Source organism: Neoarius graeffei, chromosome 26 (assembly GCF_027579695.1).
Source record: "Neoarius graeffei isolate fNeoGra1 chromosome 26, fNeoGra1.pri, whole genome shotgun sequence".
NCBI classification, from domain to species: Eukaryota; Metazoa; Chordata; class Actinopteri; order Siluriformes; family Ariidae; genus Neoarius; species Neoarius graeffei.
The window spans coordinates 54,283,508-54,306,572 of record NC_083594.1 but is presented as its reverse complement, the minus strand read 5'-3'; the positions used below and the strand labels follow the sequence as shown (position 1 = coordinate 54,306,572).

General features: G+C 43.8%; 1 protein-coding gene across 1 annotated transcript; it reads left to right on the top strand.

Annotated features, from left to right (window-relative positions):
- Nucleotides 1-6,961: 6,961 nt before the first annotated feature.
- On the top strand, nt 6,962-16,319 carry LOC132874683 (ninjurin-1-like). The gene is made up of 4 exons (XM_060911047.1): nt 6,962-7,048; nt 7,292-7,496; nt 7,645-7,812; nt 15,931-16,319. The coding sequence occupies exons 1-3, from the start codon at nt 6,983-6,985 to the stop codon at nt 7,785-7,787; spliced, it is 414 nt and encodes a 137-aa protein (XP_060767030.1). The 5' UTR covers nt 6,962-6,982; the 3' UTR covers nt 7,788-7,812; nt 15,931-16,319.
- The last annotated feature ends 6,746 nt before the right edge of the window (nt 16,320-23,065 follow it).

Here is a 23,065-nt window from a genome sequence, read left to right as displayed (position 1 = left end):
CCCAATGCACAAGCTGGATTTAATTTTCAGTAACATGACTTCTTCAAACGAAGTGACATCATTTCCTGGAAGAGGGGATAAGGTTTATCTGGGAGTGAAGGTGACCTGAGAAAGCTAGACAGTGTGAGATGTTTTATACGTGTGTACTTTAATTGTCTAATTTTATTTTAAAAAAAAGAAAGAAAAGAAAAAAAAAGCCTACTTGATATTACGTTCAGTTACTTTATACTGAATGGTGTGTTGTTATTTTTTTCAGGAAAATCAACTCACATTCTTGAAATATGTCACTACATATGTAAACCGTAAACAGAAACATTGACCATTTGAAAGTGAAATCACTCTCTGGGGATTTCCATTGTTGACCTTTTGAAGTCACCGTTGTCAACCAGCCAGTTTAATGACTCCTCCAAGCTGACACTGGCATCTCCGTGATATGAACACAAAAGTACCAGCAGTGAATACCACACCTAAAAATTCCACCTGAAACTACAGACAGAGCTTTCAGATCATTTCACATAGCCACAGACAACATGCTGGACTTTTACAAGCACTGTAAGTGTTCTTTAATATTTCTATAAATGCTGAAGAAGTGAAAGAGAAACCACCAGTTGTCAATCATGCCAATGGAGTCAATCAGTTTGTTTGTTTGTTTGTTTGTTTGTGTGTTTTATTCCAGATAAGTTTTATCATTTCTTCTCCGTCTGCTTCGGCCTGGGCTGTGGCCTGTGTAGCTACAGGCCGTATTACCGTGAGTGATTCCTGAAAACTCATGTCTCCTATTGTCTCATATTCAGAGAATAAAACATCCTGTCATGGAAGAGAAATTAAATCTATCCATTCCTAACCTAGATTAAAAAAAAAAAACACATGACTGGAGGTACAGTTGTGGTTAGAAGTTTACATACAGTGACATGAATGTCATCTTGGATATGAATGTCATGGCAATATTTGAGCTTTCAGTAATTTCTTTGAACTGTTCTTTTTCTGTGGCAGAATGATTGCACAGCACACAGCTTTAATAATTAAAAAAAAAAACACTAGAATTTGGTGCACAAGTTTTAATTTTCTTTGGGTTTTTGAAATCAACACAGGGTCAAAATTATACATGCAGGGTCAAAAATTTACATATGCTCACTTACGGTAGATTATTAATTCAGAGGTGCTGAAACTTCCAAAATGTCTCTTATCTTGCCAAGACCAAAGTCTCTTAATTTCCTGTTAGTGATCATGATTGACTACAGCTGATAGCTTCTCTGTGCCTTCATAAAAAAGGGTTTGTTTACAGCACTCATTGGATTGACCAACACACAGTAAAATGGGAAAGTCCAAGGAGCTCAGTGCAGATCTGAGAAAGAGGATCGCAGATATACACAACTCTGGAATGTCATTTCTAAACAACTGCAAATTCCAAGATCAGTTCAAACAATTCCCAGATAGCAAAAGGGCGTTGATTCGACGGGGAATCGTCGGCATGTTCTTCGACCATGCGCCGTCGAATCATCGTGGATCACCGGCGTTGATTCAACACCGCTTTGCTCATACGAGTTTGCGTTGAAACGACGTTGAAAAGTGGATGGTGGCCGACAGAGAATAGACCCCCTTTCACCCTTTATTCAACTACGGATTTCGGTCGATTTATAGTTTAATTTTCAGCGATGATTCATCCAACTTTACTTCCTGTTTTATGTACAACAGGAAGGCTACAAATTAAGCAAAACAGGCTAAATTAAACTAGCTAACAATAAAGCATTGGGGCTCTTGCCTAGGATGAACACACACATGCATACTTCAACCATGAAAGTGAAACTTAATTTATATCAATGTGCGTAGGCTACGTCCTGTTTTATGTACAACAGGATATAAAAATGCATGCAACAATGCACCTCTCCTAATGTTTGTCAAGCTATCTAATGAGGCAGTAATATTATATTAACTCAATTTTTCTGTCGGCAAAGAAAAAGAAAATAGAGAATTAATATGTCTGAAAATGAATTTTTTTTGTTGCTAATATTATCTTTCCATATTTATGTTAAACATTGTGCTGTAAAGCTTCTTTTTAAAGATGTTTTCTTTATAGTCATTAATTTTACATTGAAATACCGTTCTTATGTCAACACATTTATGCGTCATTATTTGTGCCTTTTGTTTCTCTTTGGTATGTTGCTGCATCCTGTTTTTCACATCACAGAGTCGTACAAAGCTCCAGTCCGATTGGTCATTCAGAAATCTCTTAAAACCAGTCAGTCGCATTTACTTTACTTTCATTTTTAAACTGGAAAATACCTGAATCATTTGATGGCTGTTCCAGTGATCCTCATTAAAAATGAAAGTAAAATAAATGTCAATATCCAGAATATAAAATTTCTCAATCAAAATTCCTTTTGACTTGGAAAGCACTTCATATAAATGTGTTTAGTGATAAACGTCTGATCTAGAAATACATCCTTCGGAGTCTGTTCTCATAAAGTGACACGGCTGTCTGTCGACACCACACCCCCAACAAACTCTGACTCCGTGCCAGCTAATTCAGCTTCTCTTTGTTATTAGAAGGACGACGCTGATGTTAGCTGGCGACTCTAAAATTGACCGTAGGTGTGAATGGTTGTCTGTGTCTATGTGTCAGCCCTGTGATGACCTGGCGACTTGTCCAGGGTGTACCCCGCCTTTCGCCCGTAGTCAGCTGGGATAGGCTCCAGCTCGCCTGCGACCCTGTAGAACAGGATAAGCGGCTACAGATAATGAGATGAGATGAGATGAGATGAGATGCTGATGTTAAATTTGTGCAATCATGTTCTCTTGTCTTTACAGCTCTGATGATGCCGCTCATCCTCACTGTGTTCTTCATGTTTGTTTTCGAGGCTGTGGGCTGCTGCGTTGGTGAGATCCTTCACAATCATTTACAGCAATGTCCTTCATAATTCAGGTGATTTTAGGTGTGCAGAGATATCTTTAGATGTGAATTTCGGGGTATTCAGGAGCATTAGAGGAATCCAGGTGTGTTTAGGAGTGTGAGGTGTGTCTGAGGGTGTGCAGGTAGGTCCAGGCATACTCAGGTGCATTCCGGTGTGTAGATGTGTGTCTGAGTGTGTATTCGTGGGGGTTCAGGTGTGCTTGGGTGTGTGTAGATGTTCAGGTGTAGTCTGAGGTACTCCGGTCTGCTTAGCTACATTCTGGTGTGACCATGTGCACATTGAGATGTGTATAGATGTATACTAAGGTGTATTTATGTGCATCCAGATGTGTTCAGGTGAGTTAAAGCATATTAATGTGCATACAGATGAGCCCAGATGTGTAGTTAGGTGTGTGTGTGTGTGTGTGTTCCAGGTTTGCCTCCACACACTAAACAATGCAAAGGTCCACCTTACCACTGGAAAGGTAAGTGGAACACGTTTCAAACCAAAAATTTACCCGAGACAATGAAAAAACATCCCTTTCATCCTTCTTTCCTCGTTCTCACCAGATGTACTCTTAGGATTCGTTGTTGCTCTGGTCGTGGCTGTCCTACATCTCCAGTCTTACCACGGTGTGGATCCATCTCTTTTTGTCAGCACTTTACATACGTTCACAAATACCTTCTTGAAATTTTAATTCCAGGTGCATCCAGGTGTTTCTGGTGTGTATTATGATGTGTACATGTGGCCAGGTGTGTGTTGTGGTGTGTCCAGGTGTGGACTGTGATGTCTACAAGTGTGTCCGTGTGCATATTGTGATGTGTATGTGGGTATACAGGTGTGTATTGTGATGTGTCCAGATGTGTACTGTGATGTGTACAGGTGTGTCCGGATGTGTCCAGAAGTGCATTGTGATGTGTACAGGTGTGTACTGTGATATGTCCAGATGTATATTGTGATGTGCATTGTGATATGTACATGAATGTCCAGATGTGTATTGTGATATGTAAATGTGTGTACAGTGATGTGTCCAGATGTGTATTGCGATGTGTACATGGTTCCACATGTGTATTGTGATGTGTAAGGATGTGTCCAGCTGTGTGTGCCCAGGTATATTTTGTTAAAGTGCTAAAGTGTATTATAGTTATACAGATGTTATAATTAGGTGTGCCCAGATGTAGTCAGTATTAAAAGCATTTTCACGTATAGTGAGTTTTTTATGCTGTTATAAAAATCATCTCACAAAAAGTGCAGACAGCCAAAGGTGCAAGAAAACAAAGAGTTGGAGAGCCTGTGATGATTCCTCACCTGGAAGAGTTGAGTCTAATTCTGTCTTGTACAAGTGCAGACTTCAGTCAGAGCAGGACAAATCTCTCAGATCAGAAATGCAGGACGTGAGAGAGAGAGAGAGAGAGAGAGAGAGAGAGAGAAAGTCAGTCTCAGGGCATTGTGAAAGGAATGTAAGAGGATCTGCTGAATAAATCTTTGCCTGATGAGAATCTGAAGATGCTCTCTGAACTCTAACTGATCGTCTCTTCTCGCTCTGCAGTCTACACTCTCTCCTACGGCAGTGGCATCACTGTGTTCGCCGTCCGAGGAGCCAAGCGGAGGTACAGCGCTCTGTGGGAAGTGCTGCATGGTTAAACATCTCTGAGCTGTGTGGAGTTTTACAGACCATCCCTCATCTCAGCTCCATCTCTACCTTCAAATCAACTTGAACTCCAAGACAGTCTGATCTGAGTTCCAGTCCTGAACAGACCCCCTGCTGCGTCTTGGTTCTCCCAGAAGTTTCTCATTGGCCTGATCGTCTTGGTTGGTTCACTGGCAGTGAAAGCTCTCCTGTGACAAGCTGCACTGTCAACTTCTGTTTTATTTCCTCACAAGGAATCACAGGAACGAAGACTAAGCCGACTTCACACAGACTAATGGACAAAGAGGTCAGTCTTTCACCGGAACAACCTGGAACTGAGGCCACGCCTCTTCTACAGGGACTGACTGATCCACTGGACTCGCCTTATTCACTCTGCATAGTTCATTTATTTTCAAGGACTTTAATAAACTATTTAGAATAAAATTATGCACTTTTTAAAAATGTAATACACAAAGATTTTGGATCGAACATTTTAAAAATGAAATAAAATTTTATGTAAAGAAGAAAAAGAAGATGATGATGATGATGATTGTGGATGAGTGTTGTTGATGGTGATGAACAGAAAACCAGATTTAGGAGATATATTCTTCTTCTCCACTCCTCAGGCATCTTCTCACTTTTGTAGGTTACAGATACATGTGTCCTAGATCAGTACTGTACGTGTAAAAGTGCAGAATGAAGACTCAAATCTTTTCTCTGATTTCACTTGACACGTCCTTATTCTTCACCACCAGAAGGTGGCAGGAGAAGCCAAAGTCCTTCTGAAACCCATTCGCCATCTTCAGTCAAGTGATCAAGGAATCTCTTGCTCTTAACAAGAAGAGAGGTGGAAATAAACACTGTGACCGACTTTAAAGAAAAGCAATGCAAAACCACTCGGTGTATACTGGCATTTTAATACCGCGCTCTTGGACGACGTCAATTTTAGAGAGAGTTTTATATTTTTCCAGGATGCTTTTAGACTTCAAAAACCATCTTTTTCTGCTTTATAGCGATGGTGGGATGTAGCAAAAGTGCAAACTATGCTTTTCTGTCAACAGTAAACTCACAATGTGACCAAGGTCATTAACAGATCTTTTAAAGCTCTGGAGATTGGAGTAGAGAAGCTCCAAGAGTTGGTGGAGTCTGTGAGGAAGTCGAGGCAACATTGAGGGTCTCAAAAAGAAAAAAAAAACTGCATTGGCTGACCTGCTGGGTATGACAGTGCAGGGACGCTAGTCCAAAAGTCAAAGTCCCTTCCATGCAAGGGCCTAGTTTAATGATTTTACCTAATTAGCATAATTAATACAAATTAAAGTCTCATCTCATTATCTGTAGCCGCTTTATCCTGTTCTACAGGGTCGCAGGCAAGCTGGAGCCTATCCCAGCTGACTACAGGTGAAAGGCGGGGTACACCCTGGACAAGTCGCCAGGTCATCACAGGGCTGACACATAGACACAGACAACCATTCACACTCACATTCACACCTACGCTCAATTTAGAGTCACCAGTTAACCTAACCTGCATGTCTTTGGACTGTGGGGGAAACCGGAGCACCCGGAGGAAACCCACGCGGACACGGGGAGAACATGCAAACTCCGCACAGAAAGGCCCTCGCCGGCCACGGGGCTCGAACCCGGACCTTCTTGCTGTGAGGCGACAGTGCTAACCACTACACCACCATTTTTTTTCAATCTTTGATTTGTCCTATCTGAAGAACGGATAAACATATTTTAATTCTGTAAAAGTATGCTGTTCTGCATTCAGTTCTGAATTCAGTGAGATCAGTTTCGAGCAATTTGAATTAAATTTGAATTTTCACCTGATATGCCGACTTATACATGCTGTGTGAGCAGAATCAGGGGATCTCCAATCAGAACCTACTGAAATTCGCAAGCAGACAGTCAGCTTTTACTCAAAGCTTCATAAAAGCGAGCTCACAGCTGTGCAAGAGGTGGAAAAAGGCTTTCTCCAAGAGCGACCTAAAATAGTCAAGGAGTCAGCAGATGAGCTTGAGAGAGATCTGACCCTTGATGAGCGAGAGGCTGCACTCAGCGGCATGGACAACGGGTGGATACCTGGCATCGACGACTCCCAGTTGAGTTCTGTCAGGCTTTTTGGTCAGTGTCGGGGCAGGACTTGCTAGATATATTACAGGTTAGTCTGGAGGAAGGTCAACTGCCATTGTGTGAACAGTGGATCATGAACTCCAGGCACCCAATTATTTTTATGGTGTGTGTACAAAACATACCAGATTCAGATTCGTGACACACATGACATCTGTGAGACACCTTCCTGCCCTTTACTCTCTCTCTCTCTCTTTCTCCCTTTCTCATGTTGTGTAGGAGGAGAGAGGAGGAGTGTGTGAGTTTGATGGTGAAGTGGTTTTAACCCAACCCACTGCCTTTACTGCTCACTTCAGCCCAACATTCAGTCACTTTCAACACACACACAGCAGTCATGGCTTCTGCAACACCGGTGGCGAACGCAGATGCCAACAGACTCACGGGAGGTGGACAAACCCAGGTTAGTCACTGTTTCAGTTCACAATGGAGCCACTCTATTCTGGTTAATGTTGAATGTTGAACTCTGTGAGTAACACTCCTCTGAAATAATGTTGTATTTTAGCGGCTAAACTGTATTTACTTTCTGGTCAGTGGTCTGAAGAAATACGTGTGGGACAAAAAGAGGATTATCTCCAGAGTTCACCTTCAAAAACAAATTTCTCTCCATGTTTGAACACGTGTGTGTGTGTGTGTTGATCTGAAGACGCCTGAAGACGTGAACAGCTTCGCTCAGAAGAAGAGCGCAGCGATGAGCATGCTGGACGTAGCGTTGTTGATGGCGAATGCGTCTCAGCTGAAGGCCGTGTTGGAGGAGGACTCGTCCTTCAGCTTCTACATACCACTCATCACACTTATCAGCATCTCACTCATCCTGCAGGTCGTCGTCGGAATTTTGCTCGTCTTTGTCGGTGAGACACACAATTTTATATCAGTTCAAAGAACGAAAGCCCACAACCATTTCAACTTAGAATCATTGTCATTATTATCATCATTATTATTCTTATTACTGTTATCGTTGATTAATTCTGCACCGTGTCTTTGGTCATTGTTGTTTAGTGAAATGCACTCTGCGAAGCGAATGGCAACAAGACCAGATGAAAAAACTGACAAACATGTCCACAGTCTGCGTCTTAATCATCGTCATCGTGAATGTCTTAATCACGGCGTTCGGTGTGCAGAGACCCAGAAGAAGCATCTGATCCACCTGGAGATTGCACGCATCAGGTACACACACGAACACTAGCTAAAGTGTTACCTCTATAAAATAGCTAAAGCCATACCTCTGTTCCAGGCTGGAAACAAACATCATTTCACAAACTATAGACCTGTCTCCTTGCTCCCACAATTCGCAAAAATACTGGAAAAACTCTTCAACAACAGATTGGACACATTTTTAGAAAAACACAAAATTCTTGCAGAGAATCAGTATGGGTTTAGGTCAAGCAGATCAACATCACTGGCAATAATAGAGGCAGTAGAAGAAATCACAAATGCTATGGATCGCAAGCAATATGCTATTGGAGTATTTATTGATTTAAAAAAAAGCTTTTGACACAATCAACCATGAAATATTAATCAAGAAACTGGAAAGATATGGTATCAGGGGAATAGTGCTGGATTGGGTGAAAAGTTATTTAAGTGGAAGACAGCAGTTTGTGAAATTGGGTGACTGTGTTTCTTCATGTTTGGGCATTGCTTGTGGGGTCCCCCAGGGGTCTGTGTTGGGCCCTAAGTTTTTCATTTTGTACATTAATGATACCCCTCCTAGAACTGCCACCTTATTGTGGTGGAGGGGTTTGTGTGCTTGAATGATCCTAGGAGCTATGTTGTCGGGGGCATTATGCCCCTGTTAGGGTTTCCCAAGGCAGACAGGTCCTAGGTGACAGGCCAGACCAAGAGCAGTTCACCAAAAAACCCCTATGGAGAAAAAATCCAGGACTGTGACGTCGCCCGGTAGGACGCAGCCGGGGCCCCACCCTGGAGCCAGGCCCGGGGTTGGGGCTCGTATGCGAGCGCTTGGTGGCCGGGCCTTTGCCCATGGGGCCCGGCCGGGCTCAGCCCGAAGAGGTGACGTGGGCCCGACCTCCTGTGGGTTCACCACCCACAGAGGTAGCAGTAGGGGTTTGGTGCAGTGTGGATTGGGTGGCAGTCGAAGGCAGGGGCCTCGACGACCTGATCCCCGGACACAGCGGCTGGCTGTTGGGACATGGAATGTCACTTCGCTGGGGGGGAAGGAGCCTGAGCTTGTGCGGGAGGTTGAGAGGTACCGGCTAGAGATAGTTGGGCTCACCTCCACGCACAGCTTGGGCTCTGGAACCCAGCTCCTCGAGAGGGGCTGGACTTTCCACTTCTCTGGAGTCGCCTGTGGTGAGCAGCGGTGGGCTGGTGTGGGCTTCCTTATAGCTCCCCAGCTCAGCCGCCATGTGTTGGAGTTTACCCCAGTGAACGAGAGGGTCGCCTCTCTGCGCCTTCGGATTGGGGAGAGGGTTCTTGCTGTTGTTTGTGCCTACGGGCCAAATAGCAGTATAGAGTATCCAGCCTTCTTGGAGTCCCTGGGAGAGGTACTGAGGGGTGCTCAGACTGGGGACTCCATTGTGCTACTGGGGGACTTCAATGCTCATATGGGCGATGACAGTGACACCTGGAGGGGCGTGGTTGGGAGGAACGGCCTCTCCGATCTGAACCCGAGTGGTGTTTTGTTATTGGACTTCTGTGCTAGTCACAGTTTGTCCATAACGAACACCATGTTCGAGCATAGGGGTGTCCATAAGTGCACGTGGCACCAGGACACCTTAGGTCGGAGGTCGATGATCGACTTTGTAGTCATGTCATCTGATCTCCGACCCTATGTCTTGGACACTCGGGTGAAGAGAGGGGCTGAGTTGTCAACTGATCACCACCTGGTGGTGAGTTGGATCCGCTGGCGGAGGAGGAAGCTGGACAGACCTGGCAGGCCCAAACGTATGGTGAGGGTCTGCTGGGAACGTCTGGCCGAGCACTCTGTTGGGGAGGTCTTTAACTCCCACCTCCGGGAGAGCTTTTCCCAGCTTCCGAGGGAGGCGGGGGACATTGAGTCTGAGTGGACCATGTTCTCTACCTCCATTGTGGACGCAGCTGTTCGGAGCTGTGGCCGCAAGGTCTCCGGTGCCTGTCGTGGCGGCAATCCCCGAACCCGGTGGTGGACACCGGAAGTAAGGGATGCCGTCAAGCTGAAGAAGGAGTCCTATCGGGCCATGTTGACCTCCGGGACTCCTGAGGCAGCCGACGGGTATCGGCAGGCCAGGCGTGCTGCAGCTCGGGCAGTTGCGGAGGCAAAAACTCGGAACTGGGAGGAGTTCGGGGAGGCCATGGAGAAGGACTATCGGTCGGCCTCGAAGAAATTCTGGCAAACCGTCCGGCGCCTCAGGAGGGGGAAGCAGTACTCTGCCAACACTGTTTACAGTGCGGGTGGGGAGCTGTTGACCTCGACTGGGGACATTGTCGGGCGGTGGAAGGAATACTTTGAGGATCTCCTCAATCCCACCGTCATGTCTTCCACTGAGGAGACTGAGGCTGATGACTCAGAGGTGGACTCGTCCATTACCCAAGCCGAAGTCACTGAGGTGGTTTGCAAGCTCCTCGGTGGCAAGGCACCGGGGGTGGATGAGATCCGCCCTGAGTATCTCAAGTCTCTGGATGTTGTGGGGCTGTCTTGGTTGACACGCCTCTGCAACATCGCGTGGCAGTCGGGGACAGTGCCTCTGGAGTGGCAGACTGGGGTGGTGGTCCCTCTTTTTAAGAAAGGGGACCGGAGAGTGTGCTCCAATTATAGGGGAATCACACTTCTCAGCCTCCCAGGGAAAGTTTACTCCAGGGTACTGGAGAGGAGAATTCGACCAATAGTCGAACCTCGGATCCAGGAGGAACAATGCGGTTTTCGTCCTGGTCGCGGAACACTGGACCAGCTCTATACCCTTCATAGGGTGCTCGAGGGTTCATGGGAGTTTGCCCAACCAGTCCACATGTGCTTTGTGGATCTGGAGAAGGCATTCGACCGTGTCCCCCGTGGTATTCTGTGGGGGGTGCTTCGGGAGTATGGGGTTCGGGGCTCTTTGCTAAGGGCTGTCCGGTCCCTGTATGAACGGAGCAGGAGTCTGGTTCGCATTGCCGGCAGTAAGTCAGACCTGTTCCCAGTGCATGTTGGACTCCGTCAGGGCTGCCCTTTGTCACCGGTTCTGTTCATAATTTTTATGGACAGAATTTCTAGGCGCAGCCAGGGGCCGGAAGGAATCCTGTTTGGGAACCACAGGATTTCATCTCTGCTTTTTGCGGATGATGTTGTCCTGTTGGCTTCTTCAAACCAGGACCTTCAGCATGCACTGGGGCGGTTTGCAGTCGAGTGTGAAGCGGCTGGGATGAGAATCAGCACCTCCAAGTCCGAGGCCATGGTTCTCGACCGGAAAAGGGTGGCTTGCCCTCTCCAGGTTGGTGGAGAAGTCCTGCCTCAAGTGGAGGAGTTTAAGTATCTCGGGATCTTGTTCACGAGTGAGGGAAGGATGGAGCGTGAGATCGACAGGCGGATCGGTGCAGCCTCCGCAGTGATGCGGTCGCTTTACCGGTCCGTCGTGGTGAAGAGGGAGCTGAGCCAAAAGGCGAAGCTCTCAATTTACCGGTCGATCTACGTTCCGACTCTCACCTATGGTCATGAGCTTTGGGTAATGACAGAAAGAACAAGATCGCGGATACAAGCGGCTGAAATGAGTTTCCTTCGCAGGGTGGCTGGGCGCTCCCTTAGAGATAGGGTGAGAAGCACAGTCACTCGGGAGGAGCTCGGAGTAGAGCCGCTGCTCCTCCACATCGAGAGGAACCAGCTGAGGTGGCTCGGGCATCTTTTTCGGATGCCTCCTGGACGCCTCCCTGGGGAGGTGTTCCAGGCATGTCCCCCCGGGAGGAGGCCCCGGGGAAGACCCAGGACACGCTGGAGGGACTATGTCTCTCGGCTGGCCTGGGAACGCCTCAGTGTTCTTCCCGAGGAGCTGGCCAAGGTGTCTGGGGAAAGGGAAGTTTGGGCTTCCATGCTTAGACTGCTGCCTCCGCGACCCGGTCCTGGATAAGCGGAAGAAGATGAGACGAGACGAGACGAGACGAGACATTAATGATATATGTAAAGTCTCATCTCATCTCATTATCTCTAGCCGCTTTATCCTGTTCTACAGGGTCGCAGGCAAGCTGGAGCCTATCCCAGCTGACTACGGGCGAAAGGCGGGGTACACCCTGGACAAGTCGCCAGGTCATCACAGGGCTGACACATAGACACAGACAACCATCCACACTCACATTCACACCTACGCTCAATTTAGAGTCACCAGTTAACCTAACCTGCATGTCTTTGGACTGTGGGGGAAACCGGAGCACCCGGAGGAAACCCACGCGGACACGGGGAGAACATGCAAACTCCGCACAGAAAGGCCCTCGCCGGCCACGGGGCTCGAACCCGGACCTTCTTGCTGTGAGGCGACAGCGCTAACCACTACACCACCGTGCCGCCCTATATGTAAAGTCACTAAGGTATTACATTTTGTATTGTTTGCTGATGACACAAATATTTTCTATTCTGGAGATAACTTACAAAAATTACAGAAGGACATCACTATAGAAATGAACAAACTAAAAAAATGGTTTGACGGAAACAGGTTATCACTAAATCTGAGTAAGACAAAAATAATATTATTTGGTAATTGTACACTGAATACACAGGCACTAATAAAAATAGATGGAGTTGAAATAGAGAGAGTTCATGAAATTAAATTTTTTGGGGTAACCATAGATGACAGAATCAATTAGAAATCACATATCAAACATGTACAAACTAAAGTCTCAAGAAGCATTGCGATAATAAACAAGGCAAAAAAGGTTTTGGATCAGAAATCACTCCACACTCTTTACTGTTCCCTCGTCTCACCATGCTTTCAATACTGCGCTGAGGTTTGGGGCAACAATTACAAAACATCACTACGGCCACTAACCATCATTCAAAAAAGAGCAATATGGATCATTCACAACGTTGGCTATCAGGAACACAAACTCATTATTTCTACAGTCCAAATTACTAAAATTTACAGACATCGTGGATTATCAATAATCTATTACCAATAAATATACAGAAATTATTCAGTATCCACGAAGGGAGTTATAATTTAAGGGGAAAAATTAACTTTAATTTAACTTTATTTCGTACAAACAGGAAAAGTTTTTGTGTTTCAGTTAGCGGGGTGAGACTATGGAACAGGTTCACCGTGGAGTTGAAGCAGCGTCCAAACATGAAACAGTTTAAAATGAGGTTTAAAGACACTATTTTCAAGAGATACAGGAATGAGGGAGGTGATGGGTAGCACTAAGTGTTATGAGAACACTTTTCTGTTGCTTTTCGTGTCTGTGTGCGTGGGTTGTGCGTGCGTACTGTATGTGAAGGTGTATGCTTATAATTTATATGGGTATATGTATGTATGTACGGTATGTATGTATGTATGTATGTATGTATGTATGTATGTATGTATGGGGAGGTGTGTGTATATAGGGATGTATATGTGTATATGTATGTAGATATGTATGTACAGTGGTGCTTGAAAGTTTGTGAACCCTTTAGAATGTTCTATATTTCTGCATAAATATGACCTAAAACATCATCAGATTTTCAAACAAGTCCTAAAAGTAGATAAAGAGAACCCAGTTAAACAAATGAGACAAAAATATTATACTTGGTCATTTATTTATTGAGGAAAATGATCCAATATTACATATATGTGAGTGGCAAAAGTATGTGAACCTCTAGGATTAGCAGTTAATTTGAAGGTGAAATTAGAGTCAGGTGTTTTCAATCAATGGGATGACAATCAGGTGTGAGTGGGCACCCTGTTTTATTTAAAGAACAGGGATCTAGCAAAGTCTGATCTTCACAACACATGTTTGTGGTAGTGTATCATGGCATGAACAAAGGAGATTTCTGAGGACCGCAGAAAAAGCGTTGTTGATGCTCATCAGGCTGGAAAAGGTTACAAAAACATCTCTAAAGAGTTTGGACTCCACCAATCCACAATCAGACAGATTGTGTACAAATGGAGGAAATTCAAGACCATCATTACCCTCCCCAGGAGTGGTCGACCAACAAAGATCACTCCAAGAGCAAGGCGTGGAATAGTTGGCAAGGTCACAAAGGATCCCAGGGTAACTTCTAAGCAACTGAAGGCCTCTCTCACATTGGCTAATGTTAATGTTCATGAGTCCACCATCAGGAGAACACTGAACAACAATGGTGTGCATGGCAGGGTTGCAAGGAGAAAGCCACTGCTCTCCAAAAAGAACATTGCTGCTCATCTGCAGTTTGCTAAAGATCACGTGGACAAGCCAGAAGGCGATTGGAAAAATGTTTTGTGGACAGATGAGACCAAAATAGAACTTTTTGGTTTAAATGAGAAGGGTTATGTTTGGAGAAAGGAAAACACTGTATTCCAGCATAAGAACCTTATCCCATCTGTGAAACATGGTGGTGGTAGTATCATGGTTTGGGCCTGTTTTGCTGCATCAGGGCCAGGACGGCTTGCCATCATTGATGGAACAATGAATTCTGAATTATATCAGTGAATTCTAAAGGAAAATGTCAGGACATCTGTCCATGAACTGAATCTCAAGAGAAGGTGGGTCATGCAGCAAGACAACGACCCTAAGCACACAAGTCGTTCTACCAAAGAATGGTTAAAGAAGAATAAAGTGAATGTTTTGGAATGGCCAAGTCAAAGTCCTGACCTTAATCCAGTGGAAATGTTGTGGAAGGACCTGAAGCGAGCAGTTCATGTGAGGAAACCCACCAACATCCCAGAGTTGAAGCTGTTCTGTACGGAGGAACGGGCTAAAATTCCTCCAAGCCGGTGTGCAGGACTGATCAACAGTTACCGCAAACGTTTAGTTGCAGTTATTGCTGCACAAGGGGGTCACACCAGGTACTGAAAGCAAAGGTTCACATACTTTTGCCACTCACAGATATGTAATATTGGATCATTTTCCTCAATAAATAAATGACCAAGTATAATATTTTTGTCTCATTTGTTAAACTGGGTTCTCTTTATCTACTTTTAGGACTTGTGTGAAAATCTGATGATGTTTTAGGTCATATTTATGCAGAAATATAGAAAATTCTAAAGGGTTCACAAACTTTCAAGCACCACTGTATGTGTGTATGTACAGGTATATACAGTGCTGAGCGTAAATGAGTGCACCCCCTTTGAAAAGTAACATTTTAAACAATATCTCAATGAACACAAACAATTTCCAAAATGTTGAAAAGACAAAGTTTAATATAACATCTGTTTAACTTATAACGGGAAAGTAAGGTTAATAATATAACTTAGATTACACATTTTCAGTTTTACTCAAATTAGGGTGGTGCAAAAATGAGTACACCCCACAACAAAAACTATCTAGTACTTTGTATGGCCTCCATGATTTTTAATGACAGCACCAAGTCTTCTAGGCATGGAATGAACAAGTTGGAGACATTTTGCAGCATCAATCTTTTTCCATTCTTCATCAACGACCTCTTTTAGTGACTGGATGCTGGATGGAGAGTGATGCTCAACTTGTCTCTTCAGAATTCCCCATAGGTGTTCGATTGGGTTCAGATCAGGAGACATACTTGGCCACTGAATCACTTTCACCCTGTTCTTCTTCAGAAATCCAACAGTGGCCTTAGATGTGTCATGTTGGAAAAGTGCACAACGACCAAGGGCACGGAGTCCTAGTACAGTGGCATCTTGTCTTTCAGTATAGAGCAATACATCTGTGAATTCATGATGCCATCAATGAAATGCAGCTCCCCGACACCAGCAGCACTCATTCCTCTTATTTTCAGTGGCATGCCCTTATTCATAAGCAATCCTGCTATCTCTCTCGCTCCATTTCTTCTAAGTTGCTGACACTCTTGTTCTCATTGCTCTTTCTGCTCCTCCTTCTCTTTCCATCATGTCTCTGAGATAACAAAACTGCTTTACTTCCTCTATTACTTCACATCCACCTCTAGACTCTCCATTTCTTCAACTATATCATCTCTACTTCTGATACATGATGGACAACAGAAGCCGGTTCCTCCTTGCAGATTTCTCAATCCAGAACACCTCTTATGACACCACTTTCCACAAGAATTACAAAGAACTGAATTAACCCCTCACACCTCTTCCACACACTCCACATGGGAGCTTTCCAGACTGTATTGCATCATTTTTCTTCCCAGTTACAGTATCATCAGCTTTGTTTTCCCAATGTTTACCTTCCAGTTTCTCAACATGTTTCTCATTTCTTCTTTTCTTTCAGCTGTCAAAACCAGATCATCTGCGTACAACAATTCCCATGGATCTCCTTTTCTGCACTCTTTTGTTGCTTCCTCCATAACTATAATGAATAAAAGTGGACCAAGAACCGAACCCTGATGAACGCCAACTCCAAGTCTGTTGATGTCCAACCTGCCACTCTTACTCTTGATTTGGTGCCTTCATACAGAGCCATCACCAATTCAATCAGCCTCTCTGGAACAGTCTGGATTATTCTTGTAATAATTAATTTTATTCCTGCTGTATTATTCCTGTCTGTTTATTCAAGCCAGAGTGTGTATCGTCTGTGTGTGTGTGTGTGTGTGTGTGTGTGTGTGTGTGTGTGTGTGTGTGTGTGTGTGTGTGTGAGAAATATCATTATAAAGAAAGAAAATCAGGATACTATCTAACTTTAATATAATTGTTTTAGCATTGTATCTTCTTTTAAAGTATGTTCTCTTATTAAAAGACAAAAACATCGAAGAACAATAAAGATGATAAAACACCAGTGTTTGGGTTTTTTTTAGTTGGTACAAAAACAAGCTCAGGCACGCCAGTGAATTGAAATGCATTCGAGTTTGAACAAACATTCAAAAAAAGTATCAGTGTTTCTGTAAAACCTCAGATCTCATAAATGTCTCATCACCCTGCTGTACGTGTTATAGCCTCGCACTGTAGTGATTTTATCTGCACATATGTAGTCATGAACAAACACACACACCTTAAAAGAGAACCGAAGGCAATTTTTTATTATCAAAATTCTATTATCTCATTTTATTAAATATCGGAATGCATTTTTGATCGCTATTTTGTCACTGCTATAGCAAGTTCTGAGTGTTTGAAATATGCTCTGTAATATATCAGTCCATATGTCAAAGCGATGGCCATAAACGAGATTCGTTGAGACCTGTGCGAGACATCGTAGGACGGAAGTAAAACGTACAGCGGAAATCAAAGTGACCAACATCTGCCAACGTCGTCAGAAGATGCGCGCGCCCTCTTTCGAATGCTGACGTAATCAAGCCGGAAGTTTTGTTTGTTTTGATAGCAATCAGGAAAGTTTGAAAAAAGTAGGCAGTAATCATTATTTTAACTCGTTTTTGTACAATATTTCATTTGGAAAACAGTTTTCAAAATGGCGGCACTGACACCTGGCTGACACTTCATGTTTTGAAGTCTCACACAAGTCTCGTGAAGATCACGCAGATAAGCGACGCCTGCCGTGGACCAAATGAACTAAATTCAACACGGCTAAACACCAAATAGGCCAATAAGTATAATATTTAATTGCAATTAGTTGCCAATATGAGTCACGATATAAGGTTAATTGAAAACATAATTGAATAACATGTTAATTAAGAAATAAAGCAAGTTTAAAAATGATTTCAGTTCTCCTTTAAGTAATCAAAAATGTATTCTGATTCATATAACCACACATACACTGATTTCTTTTTATGCCGATTATATGCTAATTCAAAGCCGAGCATGTTGATTTTCAGTAAAGAATAAATAAAGTTAATTCTATTAAAAGTAATAATAAATTGGTTTATGAATGATCATAATTACAGTAAAATACAGCAAAGACATTGTTTATAGGGGGTGGCACGGTGGTGTAGTGGTTAGCGCTGTCGCCTCACAGCAAGAAGGTCCGGGTTCGAGCCCCGTGGCCGGTGAGGGCCTTTCTGTGCGGAGTTTGCATGTTCTCCCCGTGTCCGCGTGGGTTTCCTCCGGGTGCTCCGGTTTCCCCCACAGTCCAAAGACATGCAGGTTAGGTTAACTGGTGACTCTAAATTGAGCGTAGGTGTGAATGTGAGTGTGAATGGTTGTCTGTGTCTATGTGTCAGCCCTGTGATGACCTGGCGACTTGTCCAGGGTGTACCCCGCCTTTCGCCCGTAGTCAGCTGGGATAGGCTCCAGCTTGCCTGCGACCCTGTAGAACAGGATAAAGCGGCTACAGATAATGAGATGAGATGAGATGAGATGAGATGAGACATTGTTTATACTGAAGGTTGTTTTCTGCTAAATCACAGGCCTCTTCAAAGAGTAAATTATTCTGACTCCAGCACCTGCAGTGTTATCATATGTTGTAATGAGTGAGCCAAGACCATGTTGAATTAACCAACTGTTCATCCTGGAGTGTTTTTCATGCCGACGTAGTACATTTTATCAAGCTATTCTGATTGGGTCGTGTTAGAAGCTGCAGTGTGCATTTTCTTTTTTTTTTCTTTCAGATTATATGGAGTAGCAGTCTGGCTGAGGCCATGAGTGGTTTGTTTACTCGCACCTGCAGCCTGTATTAGCCTTAACTTGATTTGACCCCAGCCATTTTGAATCCTGTATTGTACGCTCTGAATGGCGTTGTTTATAGCATACCCTTCTTATCATATGCTTTGACTCTTTCTGAATTGACCATTCATACTGGAAAATTCATCTCAGGTGTTACAAAATCTGAGAAGCGTGAGATGTACTGCCCAATAGAAAAAGCTGAAGTGGTACGGCGTGACATGATAATCAATGCAATTATTTGTATACTCTGTGTTTTCTTTTGAGACAGTATAAAACGAGAACTTTGTTATTTTGAGTCGGTTCACTCTGCAGACCGAACCTGGCTTTTATTATTTGATTTAATAAAGTCTAAACCTTTCTGCAACCCCTTGGACTTTGAATCATTTTTTGCTTGGAGAGTTAGAGAGTTTCCATGACAGCAGTCGCCATGTTTTTTACCCTGTTAATGAGGAACAGGAATAAACAGGAGGTTATGAGCATGAACTTGTTAATTCCTGGCTTCTGTGTCCTGGTATAATAAATTCAGCCTCAACAACACTTCCACTTCACACTCTTTATACTTTAATCATGCTGTCTGAGATAAACGTGTGCCGACTGCATAATTTGCAATTATTTTCAGTCTCAGGCCCTTCTCATCTCATCTCATTATCTGTAGCCGCTTTATCCTGTTCTACAGGGTCGCAGGCAAGCTGGAGCCTATCCCAGCTGACTACGGGCGAAAGGCGGGGTACACCCTGGACAAGTCGCCAGGTCATCACAGGGCTGACACATAGACACAGACAACCATTCACACTCACATTCACACCTACGCTCAATTTAGAGTCACCAGTTAACCTAACCTGCATGTCTTTGGACTGTGGGGGAAACCGGAGCACCCGGAGGAAACCCACGCGGACACGGGGAGAACATGCAAACTCCGCACAGAAAGGCCCTCGCCGGCCACGGGGCTCGAACCCGGACCTTCTTGCTGTGAGGCGACAGCACTAACTACTACACCACCGTGCCGCCATCTCAGGCCCTTATTTAAAAAAAAAATCTAACGAATGAGTCCTTGGACCACAAACAAATGCAGGGTTCCAGCTGCAGCTGGGTTCCATCTCGTAGTGTAGCTCAGACTGAAACAGCCAGCGAGTGTTAGCGTTAGTGACGATGAGTTAAAGCGTCCACAATAAAAACTCTGTGATATTTTTACAGCTGATTATCAGCTCATGCTCAGTCCAGAGCAGCACTTCATTCTCAAGCATCATGAGCTTCTTCGCGCCTTTGTCTTAAAGAAACTCTCACACTGTTCTCTGTGTCCTGAGGGAAGTGTAGTGCTTGAAGCAACGTGAAGAAAAATCACCCTGATGTGGTCTTTAAGTGTTTTGTTGAACAGAGTGTCAGTGCAGGATGTCTGAGAGGATACCTGAGCATTCTTCTGATTTGAAGAAGCCAACCATACAAATGAGCTGACAAAGTACAACTAAGAGGAAAAAATAACCCCCTAACGGCTAACACTCAGTCATCATGACCAGGCCAAACAGTTCCAGTTCACAACTGCAACGCGATGACGCAAATGATCTTATCCACCAGCTCGGTGTCGTAATCACAGGTGGGGTCACCAAGAGGAAGTGCTCTCTGAGAACTGATAGATTCCTGGTGCTGATTAAAGAGCCAACTCGCAGATGTGACAGTGAGAGTGTGTTATATCCACTCCTCACGGTAAATCTGCTCGTTTCCAGTCAGTGACACTGTTTCAGTCTGATTCTCAAAAAACAGTCGAGCAGCTGTGTGCAGTTTCACTACTTTATAGAGTTCTAATTCATCATGCATTCAATGCAACGATAAACAGATAAAAAGTATCATGTGTCATTCATTAGTAAATAAAAAATTGTGGTTGCTGCAGTATAAGAGGGATAAAACACTCCAGGGAATGCTGGTACAGGAAATACATCAATCTATAAACAGAAAATAGAAATGTCAGCTTCATGCAGAGAAAGTCAGAATCTCCAACAAGATACAGTCTCGGCTGAAAACATATCTGTTTAGTCAAGCCTTGTGTTAATAGTGTTTATGAGATAAAGATGTAACCCCCCCCCCCCCCCCCCCCCCCCAAATCTGTCCCTCTGAGTTACAGGTCAATCCTGGGATCGAGATGCTGAACCTCTTCTGCTCCTCGGACCTGCCTGATCCATCCTGATGCCCTGTGTCTGGTTGGAGTCTCATCACATCGCTCCTGTGGAGGACGGCCCCATGTGGACAGTTGAAAGTCACACCTAGAAGACGCTCTGGACTCTTACAGTAATGCTTTTATGGCTGACGACTACAGTTGACTTGCTAACTTTAGGACTGCAGTTGTCATGAACAGTTTTCACTCAAGTTTCCATCAATGAAGAGTTTATAACATCAACAAAACTGACTTCTCGTTAAAGCTGTTAATGTTATAGTCATGCTGTCTGTTGTTGCCCAAATGAGGATGGGTTCCCTTTTGAGTCTGGTCCCTCTCGAGGTTTCTTCCTCATGTCGTCTGAGGGAGTTTTTCCTTGCCACCGTCGCCACAGGCTTGCTCATTGGGGATAGATTAGGGATAAAATTAGCTCATGTTTTAAGTCGTTCAAATTCTGTAAAGCTGCTTTGCGTCAATGTTTACTGTTAAAAGCGCTATACAAATAAACTTGACTTGACTTGACAGTTCTGCGTCAGGCCACCAGAGGGCGCGTGATGAGTGAAAATAGATGAAGAGAAATTATTTATTTATTAGTTCATGAGTGAAAATGAATCAGTGTTTAGGCCATGATGCAAATTATATCCCGTTGGCCGGAATATAAATAAATGTGAGTGAATATCTCTAGTAATCTTAAATCTGATTTAAAAAATAAATAAATAAAAAATTGACGGCTGACAGCTCAGGTTGGTCTCTGTGGATTATAATGATGCTTTTCTGCACAAAACCAAGTCAAAGTTTCATGACTTTTATGTCATTGATATATATAAGAAATTTATTTTTTAAGTCTGTGAAAGTCTGTTCACAAAAATAAGTGAATGTAATAATTTAAATCTCACGCCTCCAGTAGCGTTCATTCAGCTCAAAATGAGATTTTTAAAAACAAATTAGTATCTTGGAATAATATTAATTAGAGCAGCAGCTACAATTATCGAGTGTCCATAATTATCAAAACCTTTTCGGATTTACCAATAAAAACAATTTTAGGGCGGCATGGTGGTGTAGTGGTTAGCGCTGTCACCTCACAGCAAGAAGGTCCGGGTTCGAGCCCCGGGGCCGGCGAGGGCCTTTCTGTGTGGAGTTTGCATGTTCTCCCCGTGTCCGCGTGGGTTTCCTCCGGGTGCTCCGGTTTCCCCCACAGTCCAAAGACATGCAGGTTAGGTTAACTGGTGACTCTAAATTGAGCGTAGGTGTGAGTGTGAGTGTGAATGGTTGTCTGTGTCTATGTGTCAGCCCTGTGATGACCTGGCGACTTGTCTAGGGTGTACCCCGCCCAGGGGCGCCGCCAGAAATTTTGGTCCCCATGAAAGATTAGAATTTTGGGCCCCCCAACTTTTCCCACCCTCGTCACAATTGCACTATTGTCATTATTTGACTTTTGATAGCCCATGGACCTTGAGTTTGTGACTTTGTTATTACATTTTATGTATTAACCTACCAGGGACTAGATGAAAACTGGTCAGTGACTAATTCTGGTGCATTTACAATCACAAATGAAAATTCAAGATTTTGCCACATGCCTTCTTGTGCTAGGACAATTGGTAGTGAAATGTGTGATGTGACTGCTAATAAATCATAGAAAAAGTTTTCTACCCAGCATCAAAATACCTATGGAAATCCCATGGATTGTTGTGTGTTAGGTAGAAAGCTGTGTGTACTGTTCTGCAAAAAGGGAATATGTTCAAAGCAAAGTGTGTCTAGACAGAAATTTGAGCGTAAGCAGAGTTAGACTATTGGTTGCCCCTCCATGGACCGTTATTAGCAACACTTTAATCTAGCAAACTGTATATGGCACTCGCTCATTAAAAACTTCAATCCTAAAGCATTTATGGGTTGTATTGCTGCTTACCTCCTTCTCCAAAGGGGGGTTCAGTGGTTTGGTAGGGCGGGGGTCGCCCTGAGGCTGAATCTGTGCATATTTAGGGCACCCCATTAGTTATGAAACTGGTTATTAGCACTAGTTATTAGCGCCAGCATAACGTAATATTTCATCTTGTTTATCACACAAGTCAGTTCAGTTATTAAAATGAAAAAAATGCCACTGTACAAACTGTAAAAGTGTTCTCTTGATAGGCTAATCCAACCACGTTCATACTGTTCATTTAACATTCGCTAATATTTTGAACACACATGTGAGCGATAGCTACCTTTCTTTGGGAAAAACTGAGTGACCAGTTGCCTGCCTCTCCGGTCCCTCTCAGCTTTCAGCTGCCTTTCTCTACGTTTTTGACAGCCACTCTTCATATTTAGCGATCATAGACTGTACGCACTCCACTGCTGGCTGGCTGGCTGCTGCACCGCGACACAGCAGCAAGTAGCGTTGCACTGATCAGCACACAGATTTAACGCATCGCGCTTCTACCAGAACTGGACCGTACCATTTCGCAAAAGGGGGAGGGTTAAATGACAATATGTTGAAGAACTCAAGAAATAGACAACCTTGTTCAATTAGCTCATTTTACCAGATGGAATATTGCATTGTTCAGGGGCGTCAGAAGCATTTTTAATGTGGGGGGGACACACTGGCGGGGGGTCCTCCGCCAGAAAATTTTTAATTAATTACAGTAGATGCCATTTCCTGCATTCTGGTGTATTTTTTAACAGGTTGTTAAACACCTAATTTTACCTACAAAAGTCACTTAATTCAATG